An 11,491-nucleotide genomic window follows, 5' to 3' on the forward strand; every position below is an offset into this window, starting at 1 on the left:
CCTACATCATCATTTTAATAAGCCATTGTGTAATTTTTAACACTTACTCTAACAAAGGCCAGGTCTACACTACCGCAGTAAACTGATCTAAGCTACATTACTCCAGTTACATAAACAACATAACTGAAGTCAACATAGCTAGATTCACTTACTGCAGCATCTACATCATGCTGTGTTGATGAGAGACACTCTCCCACTGACTTACCTTATTCTTCTCGGGAAGGCGAAGTACAGAAACTGATGGGAGAACGCTCTCCCATCGATTTAACACATTTTCACCAAACCTGCTAAGTCGATGCAGCAGCAGCAGATTTAGCTCCATAGTGAAGACACGCCCAAAGTATTTTAAAAAGTTCTCTTAGTAATATGTTATTTTTGTTTCTACTGTATCTGCATTGTCTCATTTGTTTCTACAATGGTTCTCTTTAAACAACCAAAAATCTTCTGAAAAGTGTAAAGACAGTGTGTGAGATCCCTCTCTAGAAACAGACTTTGGAGCATTTATCTGACATTTTCTTCAACATTTGTTCTCCTTGTCTTAATGTTATATTTTGCTTTCTTGAAATTGGGGAAAATTAAGTTTGTCAACTGTATGACATGCTGTGTTTCCTTCTGTAACCTGTAAGCCAAATACTTACTACAGTGCTGAAGCTCACACTTAATGGTTTGCCCTGCACAACCAGATAGATTTGTTTTAAATGGTTACATTTTGGAAAGTGACTAAAAAAGTGGTATTACTGGGTTTCATAATTATGTTCTCTCAATTACTTCCATAACGAATATGCTCAGTTTGCAAGTAAAACAATGATTTTGCTAAATTGCCAGCCCAAGAACCTAGGATTTGAAAGTCAAGAGGTGTTCTTTTGAGCTCACTCACGACCCCCACTTCAAATTGTTCTATCAATTAATCCATGTAAACCTGAAATAATCCCATTGATACAGGAATTACATTGATTTACACTAGGTGTAAATTAGAGCAAAATTTAGCTATTAACTATGCATGAGTCATATAGGCTTCAGAGTACTAAGGGAAGCAAAAAGTAGCTTAAGAGACAGATTTTGCCACCCTTATTTGTAAGCAGTACTTTACTCTGCCCATTACCCCACTAGAGTTCAGTGGGACCACTCACGCGTTAAGGTACAACTTGGTACTAGTAAAGATAACAATATACAGACTAAATTGAGAAAGCACATGTGGTGCTACTTCTGCTCTCGGTCACACCAACACAGAATTGGAGGAAGTAAAATCACTGGACTTACTCCAAATTTACACTGGTGTAACTGAAAAGAATGGGACCAAGTATCTGTAAAAGATAAAAGGTCTCACTTTAGAGTTCATTTACTGATCACTGTAGCCCATAGAGCTAGCTTTAGCATTTATTTTTTTCAGCAGCAATGCAAGGAACCTACAGGTCTGTATCCTGTAAGACATTGGCTTCAGCAATTAGCATAAGGCTTGAGGCCTATGAACTCAGGTGCAGATAAATGGCCTAACAGGTCAACCTTAAGTTTTGGGGAACCCAGAATAGAGTGTATTTAAGGGGGAAGTTTGTCCATAACACCAGCCAACCATGGGAACTTGAGCTAACACTAGCTTTTGATATTTTAGGATAGGAACATCTGCAGATGTCTGACCACAAGAGCGTCACAGGCAATGAATTGAGGTATATGACAGTAAGTTGAGATCACTCATATACTAACCTATATGAGAAGGGCACCTCAAAATTAGTAGAGTGAGGAAATACAAATAAGAAAGAGGGGAAAAACCCCAAATGAATATGCACTAGAGATAGTGGCATCAGCGTAACATAAAAAGTTGTATCCCAGCCTGTGTGATCGGGGAGGCAGAGATGCAGCCCTTGGGAGGTGCCAAGATGATGGCCAATGGTGATGAGGAAAATAATGGCAAACATTTTGGGTTGTTCTGCAAGGGATAGTGCGAGTACCTGGATGTTCAGATGTACAGTCTGTATTATCTTTATCTGCCTTGCTGGGTTAGACTGGTTTATGAATACATTTAGCAAGGTCACAATTACAAATATTTCCTGAAATATGAATGTTGTAACTGTGCACATCGAGGTTCCCAACTAAACAGTAACTTTAATATTAGGCCTGATCTTGGGACAAGAACCTGTCAAACCTCAGTGTGATAACTGGGAATTCTTCAGTAATCAATATAATTAATATGTGATATAGCCCAATCTATGAATCATATGCTTAATTTAAAATTTAGAATTATTATTTCCTTAAAAAGCAATGAAATCACTGAAATGCAAGTCATCACAATCACTGTTCAGTAACTGTTATAATGGTGAGGCACTGGGGTCACTCACAGCATAAGCTTTTCGAAATCTCCATAGTCATGAGTATCTCACAGATTCCTTTTACCACAACTTTGCACATGCTAATTATCATTGAGCTATTAATATCTTCCCTTTGCTTTAGAATTCAAGACATAAAAGAATTGGGCCCAATATAGCAGTCCTTACTAAACATTTATGCAGGCAAACTACTCTCGCATAAATAGGAGTTTTACCTGATTAAGGACTTCAGGATTTGCCCTTTAAAAAAAGGAAATGGTTACACAGGAAGGGCACAGATGCCCCACTTTAAGGACTAGATTGAATTTTTGCTCAATGCCCCAAATATAGGCCAGTACATAGACTGCCCTGCTGCCCCAACACAGAAAGAGGCAATTTCCCACAGTCCTTCACAGGATATAGCATATTCTACCACCCCTACTGGCTCAATTCTGCTAGCCAAGGCTCCACACATTCCCTACCCTTTCTGATCCCTGCTTGCTTGACAGGGGGAGGAAGTACCATACCCACAGCCCTGTGCTCTCCCATTCTTTATCCCCCATGCTGGGGCCCAAGGTCCAGGAAGCCTTGAGTGAGAGGTTGTGGCTTCCTCTTACTGCACGGTCAGGCACATTCTGGCCTCAAGTAACTTAACGGAAAAAAGGAAACTGCACAAAGTGTCCCTATTACTACTATTTTACTCCCTCACAAAGCACAATCATTGTTATTTAAAGCTCCCATTTATTCAGTCTTATACATGAGGATGGAAGTATTACTTCTTTTCAGGCTTTCAGGTCATTCACCATGCAACATCAAATAGAACGAGCATAGTATTTTGTTAAGCAACAACCACCACCTTTAAACTGTAAATCAAGAGCTCTAGATAAGTTTGCTAGACCCAGAGAATTATAGGCTATAGTAATATGAAATTAACTGCGTGTTATTCAGGGCACTCACCTTATCTCCAGTACCAAAGAAGAATTGATTTTCCAGCCTTCTACAGAACGATGAAAGATTGAAGAGCCACTCTTTTGAATTATTTTATCAGAGCTATTGAGCACTGATCTACTCAAACTCAACTCACCATCTCTGAAATGCAATACGGAAAAGACATCATTAAGGTAAGGTTGGGCTGCTGGGATGCTTTTTCTACACATCACAAAACACTAGTAGGGGTTTATTTATATCCATGAGGCAAAGAAGAAAGAATTTCTCCCCCATCTCCACTCACTTTACATGTTCAAGAAAATAAATTCCACCTAACAAAATGGTATTTTAGATACAAGGAAATGCTTAATCTGAAGAATATATAAACTCTTTAATTACATTAAGTTATTTTAAATCATATACCTTAAATACAGAGGAAGCTTTTATTGTGAATGTGGGCCCAAACCTATACTCCTGGTACATCACATACTCCCATGAACTATTAAGCTATGCAATAAGTTTTAGCTTTCAAACAACCCCACCCACCCACCGAATTTCTCAGTTATTATGCATGTGCTGGGCACATCAATTCTTTTGACTCAATGATAGTACAAGTCCCCCACATGTGGAGTTTCAAGTTACTGGGGCATATTCTTCCTTGATATGCTCATGGAATTTCTGTACAAGTTTGGAACAAGGGGGAGAATATGCCCACAGTAACTTAAGCTTGATTTTTAGGAACTTTTGCACACATACATTTCATACAGCCATATAGTGTCAAATAATCTTATCACAGTTACATATTAAGCAGAGTCAGAGGTGGACATTTTTTAGGTGGAAAAACCTTGTGCACCAGAGGAAGTGGTAGTTGATGATCATGAACATGTACGGAGGTATTGTAATTAAAAACCAGACAATAATAATTGCAATTATTGAATTGGTGTGTCCTGGTGTATGGGAAGCTTGAGGGCCAAAGAATCACACAAATCTAATAGGACACCTAAGATGTTAGAAATAAAAATAGCAAGAACAACAATCAAATTTTTCTCTCTTGTAGATAATCCTATTGACCCCAGCACAGAGATACACAAGACAAAAATTGGCTCCCTGAGTTCAAACTTGAGGTTCTTTAATCCAGAGACGGGGTCCCCAGTGCAATGCCCACGGGTGCCATGGTGCCCGCCAAGGCCATCTAAGTGTGTCTGCGTACTGGCTGGTGGACGAGCATCCACCGAAATTCGGCAGCATTTCAGCGATGACGCCTCTGGATGATGCTGCTTGCTGCCGACAAGCAGCGTCATCCAGAGGCATCGCCACTGAAATGCTGCCAAAATTCAGTGACATTTTGGTGGCGACGCCTCTCGATGACGCCACCTGGCGGCATTTCGGCGGATGCTCATCCTCCCCCACGGTCCTCTGTGGCTCGTTGTCTGGTGCCCGCCCAACGAAAAATGTTGGGGACCACTGACCCAGAGTTTCTCAACCTGTGGGTCATGACCCAAAATTGGGTCACCAGAATGTATCGGAAGGTTGTGTCAAGGCCTGGTGGGGGAAGATTTGGTCCTGGTGCATGGGATCGCAGCACCACTCTTGACTGGCCTAACCACTCCTCCATCATGATGACAAGGGGCCAACACAGCCAAATTTGATTGGCACTGTGACCCCACATGCCAGTTCACAATCCCACTCACAGAAATTACCCCTTTCCAAATGCCCCCGACCCCTCCAATCAGGAACGCTGGGCCAAACATGAGTGGCACTGAAACTCCAGAGACCACAAAACCCAGAGCAGGAAACAAAAGACAGCCAGCCTCACGGGACAGGAGCAGCCGCTATGGTACACCTGGTGTACATATGTAATACTTATTACATTAATGTGTATATTATATATAGTGAGTAAGAAATAGTTAGTAAACAAGATTAATTGTTGTGCTAAATCTATTTGCTAGGTCATGACAGGCCATCAAGATTTACAAATGATTCCTGAGTTCCAAATGGCTGAGAATCACTGCTTTAATCCTTACTGGATAATAACATTTTAGAGTTAGAGTGCCCTTCATCCAATAACATTTCAAATGACTTTATCAACTACGTACAGGAATCGCTTTCCCTACTAAGGGAACGCAGTCACCTCTGAAATCATACATAAATAATAAAATTAATACTTGGCTCCAGTATAGAGCTTTTCGTCAATAGATCTCAAAGCAAGTAAATGGAACACGCCAGCTGTTAGACAGTAAGCTCTTTGGGTCCATGTCTGACTTTGTGTTTACACTGCACCTAGAACAAATGGGATCCTGGTTGATAAGGGCTCCTAAGCACTACAAAAAATAATATTTGGCAGTATACAAACAGTACAAAACAGATTAGTCTATAGTGATGAATCCAATAGAATTTAAACTGCATTAGAATTTTAGTTAGGCTGAATGTAATTACCTAAACTAAAATTTGGGTAGCATTTCAAAAAAAAGTCATGGTCACTAAAGAGCCAATAAGTGGCCAAACACTGTTTCACAACTCATCAAAAAGACGCACTACTAGCAACCCTGTGCCCCACTGCTATCATGCTGAGGCACTGATGTAGTACTAATTCAGAGGTAAGATACCACCTACTGAAAAACCAACTCAGTAATTTTATAGGTCTGGCACCTTTGTGCAAATTATTCAATTTATTTTAACTTGAAGTGGAGAGGAGGCTGTTGCAAAAGTCCATGTGGAATAATCCCATTAGTGTCAATGAAAGTTATCTGCATATGTTCTATGGGAAAGATCTCAATCAGAATTCATTTAACCATTCCCTTGTGACTCCACAGGCAGTAAAATTTCTTTACAATAGCCGTGAACATATTTACTGCATATATTTGCCCTACAACACGATACAGTACATGCATCTAAAGGAAAATTAACAAAATAAATCAAGGAAAGTATACTGTATAACAATACATTGGAGAGGATTCTGGTTTATGCTGGGCTAAGAGAAATCCATTAAGCACTTTCACACCGTGGCATACATAACAGAATTAGCAATTAAGTAACTTGTACCTAAAAAGTACTCCACACTTTGAAATGTGGTTGACAAGTCTTCAAGATGTACTCGATAGCTACAACAAACTACAAATATGATGAAATAAAACAAATTAAAAAAACATGTTTTCAGGAGATGAAAGTCCCAATGTTCTGCATTAAAGCTCTACTCCAAATGCAGTAGAAATCTGCTTACTCATAGAAGTGCTCTCCTTATCCCTTCTCTTTACCCTATATATCAGTAAATACACAAAAGAAAAAGCTACATTTACATAAAGATAAACATGTCACAAAACACCCAGAAATTTCTCTTTGCGTAAATCGTCTGACAAGTTTAACAAATAATTTGGGCCGCATTCTACCCTCCAGATTTGTGTGGAACTACAGCTGATGTTAGTGGGAAATCCACCTAAAGACAAAGGGCAATTTAGGACTGAAAGCATCAACCTTGATGCTGACTCTCTTGACTTTGGAGATATACAATATCCATTCATATCAATGGACCAAACAATCAATCAATCTTGGGTAAAATATGGGCCAATATGATTCCAGAAAGAAATCTTTCACAACCCCTCTTTTCTGGCCTTCCAACAAACCCCCACCTTCACCAAAATCATCAGAAGCAAGCTTCCCACAAACCAGGACACACCAATTCAAAGCAGCACCAGATCCTGCCAGAACAACAGATGCAAAACCGGAACACAGATCTCCATTGCTATGATTATCAACATCCCAACAACACACCTTTCAAGTTCCATAGGTCCTACATATGCCTATCATAAGATGTTGGTATACCTCATGCAGGTAATCAAATGCCACAAGAACTATGTGGGTAAAAACAGTTCTTGACCCTCAAAGGAAACCTACACACCATCTTCAAAGAGACAAACCTAGAAGCTTAAATTTGTAACTTTGCTAGACACTAAAAATCATGGACTCGGAGACACCGGTTTTATGTCTTATTACAACAGTTAGGGACTACTTTCTAACTGATTTTAAATACTTTCAGTTATATGTGCCCCAAAAAGCACATATATTAGGATACATGTTTATATTTATATAAACATATATATTTATTAGGAGATATGTTTATCTTTAATAAGCTAGTGAAAAAGAAGGTTAGCTAGTTTTAAATGTCTTCTTGGGAACACACCTAAATCTTTAACTTTATATATACACATATACATACAAAGACATCAAGAGAAGTTTGAAGAGAAAAACTCCAAGATATGGTCCAAAAGAAGTGGGGAGGAATTGTGGGCACCCCTGATCCTGTGTAAATGGGAAAAGGAGTTGAGAGTGAAGTGTGTATCTATAATATCTACTTTTGTAAAGAAACTATACTAAACCTTAGATTTTAATATACCAAATTGCAGCAAGACAGAAAAGGTTATATAGCCCAGTTATGTGTCCCTTTATAAAAGGTGATCCAAACAATACATTATTAACCATATGAAATACAAAGCGGCTCCCAGGCTTAACTCTGTGCTGGGGGAAAAAAAAGAATGAAAAAAAGCAGAGCAAGAAAGAAACAAGCTCACCGCAGCCTGGCAGGAGTGGAACAATCTACCTGGCCCCTCCAGCTCTGTAATTAGTGGAGTTAATGAAGGAGGAGGAGCCCTGCTATCTGAACTGTGCCTGCTCTTTTCGATGACCGGGGCAACCTGCCTGCGCTAACAAAGGCTCCGTTCTTTTGCCTCTTTCTGAGGCTCAAGCTCAGCTCAGCGGTTGAAAGAGATAGGCAGCGCTTTTCCTGTCGACTTGCAGAGAAACGCTCGCAATGCAAATTTTCCGACACGCTACGTACGAGGCAACCACAAAGCCTGCCCGGAGCTGCTGCTGCTGCATCTGCTCCAACCCGCCGGCAGCAACCTTTCTGCCAGCTGAGCACAGCTGCTTGTCATGGTCCCTGCAACCAGGCATAGGGGGAGCAGGGGAGGCGCTCCAGGGGTGCAATGTCCGCCCCTCCTTCCAGCAGCACAGCTGCTTGTCAGGGACCCTGGTCGGGATGAAGGGGCATAGCTACCTGTCAAGGAACTTGGAAACAGGATGCTAGAAAGGAGGGTGGGGAAGGGTCGATGCACTCGCCTCTTTCACACTAGCACAGCTGTGCCCGTCAGCGGCTGGACCAAACCTCTCCAAGGCACTGGCAGACTTGCAAGGAGGAGCAGAAGGAAGTACACTAGCCACTGGCTGGCCCTCCATCCTGCGCGGCGCACACATGCACACACGCGCCTTCCCGGCCACGCCAGCCGCACAACGGTAACGGAACCATATTGTATGCATGAATAGAGATGTACATACGGAGCGGGCCATGCCCCCTCTGGGTAATACCTCCAACAGCCCCACCGCGTTCACACAAGGCACCTTCGTAGGGGGCACGTGTACAGGGGCAGTGGTTTGCCACGAGCCCTTTAGGGAGCTCTCTTTCCTGTTAATGATTCACTGGGGATCTCCTCTTCTTCCTCTCCCCCTACTCCCAATGAACCCTCACAATAAGTAACACTGCTTTGCATTTATATTGCGCCTCCAAACCAATGAGCTTTCGGCGTGTGCAAAGATTCATGAATAAAAACCCGCCGTGAATGCTTCCAAAAAAATCGATTTTACGCTTCTGGTGACATAAATAGAAACCAAGAATTAAATTCCGCTGCTTTATCGCATTTCTGCAGTCCTTGGCTATCTTTAAAAAGAAATCATGAAAGAATAAAAATTCGACAATCATCTCTGGTGGACGGAAACAAAGACTTGGCTAAGAAACCAGCTTCTTCACGTTAGTTTCAAGTTTAAGAAAAAAAATGGAGTGACCAAAGACGACAATAAACCAAGAGGAAGACAGCAAGCAGCTTTTGTCTTAATCACAGATCGGGAGAAGAAGGAAACAGGCGGTGGTCTGTGAAAAAAAGGTTTGCAAGAGGAAACATCTGAAGAGTGAAGGGGATTTTATAATCTATTCTCGGATCCCCGAGGAACAGGCTACCAGCAACAACAGCCATCACCAAAGTTATGACAATCCGCTATACAAACTTCAAAGCAACAAAGGCAGAAAGAAACAGCTCCTTGTTTTTGCTCTCTCACTCAAGCCAGGAAACGAAACGGAACTTGATTTTATTATTATGGCCAGTGTAACCACTAGAAAGGTGTCCCAAGTCCTCAATAAAAAGCTTTCCCCCCCCCCCCCAATCTTGTTAGAAAAATGTGTTATTGCCTAGATCACAAAAACAACAAATCTAACGTGCCACCCGTTTCAAAACTACACGACACTGATGAACCCTCTTCTATTTAAAAGTAACCGGCTTCCTTCAGCCTCTTTATGTGTGCAAAAAACAACCATTTGTGGGGCGTGGGGTATTTAACAACCCTCAGATCACACTTTGATTTTAGATTTAAGGAGAAAAAGTAAAGACAAACTCTTTATTACGAGACCATTCTGCAGTGCTGGTTGCTTTTGTCATTTGAACATGAAAGCAATACCACACGCTTATAAACGCAAAGTTGAAATATGCTAGAATATAAAACCAAGGAAATGAGGGGTGGAGGCGGAGGAGAGAGGGAGAGTAAGAAAGAGCCTGGGTCATTTAAATTTCACATGCTACTCTTCCTTTGTCAAATCCTTACAAGTCAAGGCTTTGCATTTACCCCGTGAGTTGCGTTTCCTGGTGCTCCTCAGTTCTTGCTATTTCTTTTGTCTTATAAAAGATCAGGAGGATACTTATCGTGCAGATAGTCCACCTCTTCCTGACGGAACGCATGTCTTCTCCCAGAGCCCCCCCTTCTCTTTGTTTAGCAGGGGCGTGCAACAAAAAAAAAAAAAAAAAACCAAACACACACAAAACACAAAGACTCTACGCAAATTTGAAAAAAAAAAAAAAAGGAGCGGGCAGAGATGCTGCTGTTATGGTCAGAAATCAGAGGCGGCGGGGACGGCTGCTGCTCCTCGGATGGGGGAGTAAGTCCTCGTCCTCTCCCCTGGCGCTGCCCGGAGCCTGTGTGCGCACTGACGCGCCACACTCTCTTTGGCTCAGCGGCCACTCTCACGTTCCTTCCCCATGTACAGAGCAGGCGGCGGCTGCAGTAGCCAGCGCCAGGCTCCTCTACGTCGCTGGCCCCGCCCTTTCCCTGGCGAGGAAATGATGAGCACAGCCAATAAGTGGCCACGGGGCGGAGACGGCTGCCTCCCCAACTTTAGAAGCCTTTCCCGGCGCCCCGAGCTTCTTTAAAGCTGCTTCACGCGCTAGAAGTGGGGATGGGGCAGTAGCATCTCCCCGCGCTGAAGGGCGCGCCCCGCAGAAAACTTCTCAAAGAGCCTCTTCCCTTCCCTTTGAGGGTGGAGGCATGAGCCCCCAGGGGACAGCTGCGTATTGTGCATGTACCGCTAGAGTCAGTGCGCTGCTCGCAAATCCCATGTCATGCTAGCGCTTGGCACTAACAACCGGCATGAATTAAGTCATCCACTCTGCAGTCAGTTAGCAATTTCTTTGATGTGAGTAAAAAGGTGTTTATTACGGCTGGAACAAGGTTGCAAAACAATGTCTTTTGTAATACTCCCCCATCCCCAATACACCCAATGTCCCCAAGCCGGCACTGGACGGTATGACTTTAAGATTGGAGGTGGGGGGTAAGAAGAGGGAATTTTTAGTAAAATCTCTTCAACCACCCTGCAGCACTGGGACAGTAGGAAAATACATTTTCTTTTAAAGAGATTCTTTTAAAAGGGGGGAGAGGTGATAGCACAAATTACTCCAACGTTTGCACCTTGACAGGCTGCAGTTGTTTTAGAGCAGGGGTAGGCAACCCATGGCACCTGTGCCAAAGGTGGCATGCGAACTGATCTTCAGTGGCACTCACACTGCCTGGGTCCTGGCCACCAGTCCTTGGGGCTCTGCAATTTAGTTTAAATTTTAAATGAAGCTTCTTAAACATTTTAAAAACCTTATTTACTTTACATACAACAATAGTTTAGTTATATATTATAGACTCATAGAAAGAGACCTTCTAAAAATGTTAAAATGTATTACTGGCACACGAAACCTTAGATTAAAGTGAATAAATGAAGACTTGGCACACCACTTCTGAAAGGTTGCCAACCCCTGGGGTTTAGAGGATAAAAACAACATTAACTGATGCATATGCCCTGATCCTGCAAAGATTTATGCATGTGTGTAGTCCCTTCAGTCAGTAGGACTTCTGGCATGCATAAGTTAAGTACATGCATAAGTCTCTGGACAGCAGTTGCTAAG

At 42.2% G+C, this 11,491-nt stretch overlaps 1 protein-coding gene across 1 annotated transcript in view; it reads right to left on the reverse strand.

Annotated features, from left to right (window-relative positions):
- Positions 1-10,339, reverse strand: part of ST8SIA4 (ST8 alpha-N-acetyl-neuraminide alpha-2,8-sialyltransferase 4) — an 87,582-nt gene extending 77,243 nt beyond the window's left edge. Inside the window, exons 1-2 of the mRNA XM_032762632.1 lie at positions 9,891-10,339; positions 3,258-3,389 (exon numbers count right to left, since the gene is read on the reverse strand). Of these exons, the coding sequence (XP_032618523.1) occupies positions 3,258-3,389; positions 9,891-10,003 (245 nt within the window). The 5' untranslated portion in view covers positions 10,004-10,339. The remainder of the gene's footprint in view (positions 1-3,257; positions 3,390-9,890) is intronic.
- Between the last annotated feature and the right edge of the window lie 1,152 nt (positions 10,340-11,491).

The sequence above is a fragment of the Chelonoidis abingdonii genome, chromosome 6 (genome assembly GCF_003597395.2).
Source record: "Chelonoidis abingdonii isolate Lonesome George chromosome 6, CheloAbing_2.0, whole genome shotgun sequence".
Lineage (NCBI taxonomy): Eukaryota > Metazoa > Chordata > Testudines > Testudinidae > Chelonoidis > Chelonoidis abingdonii.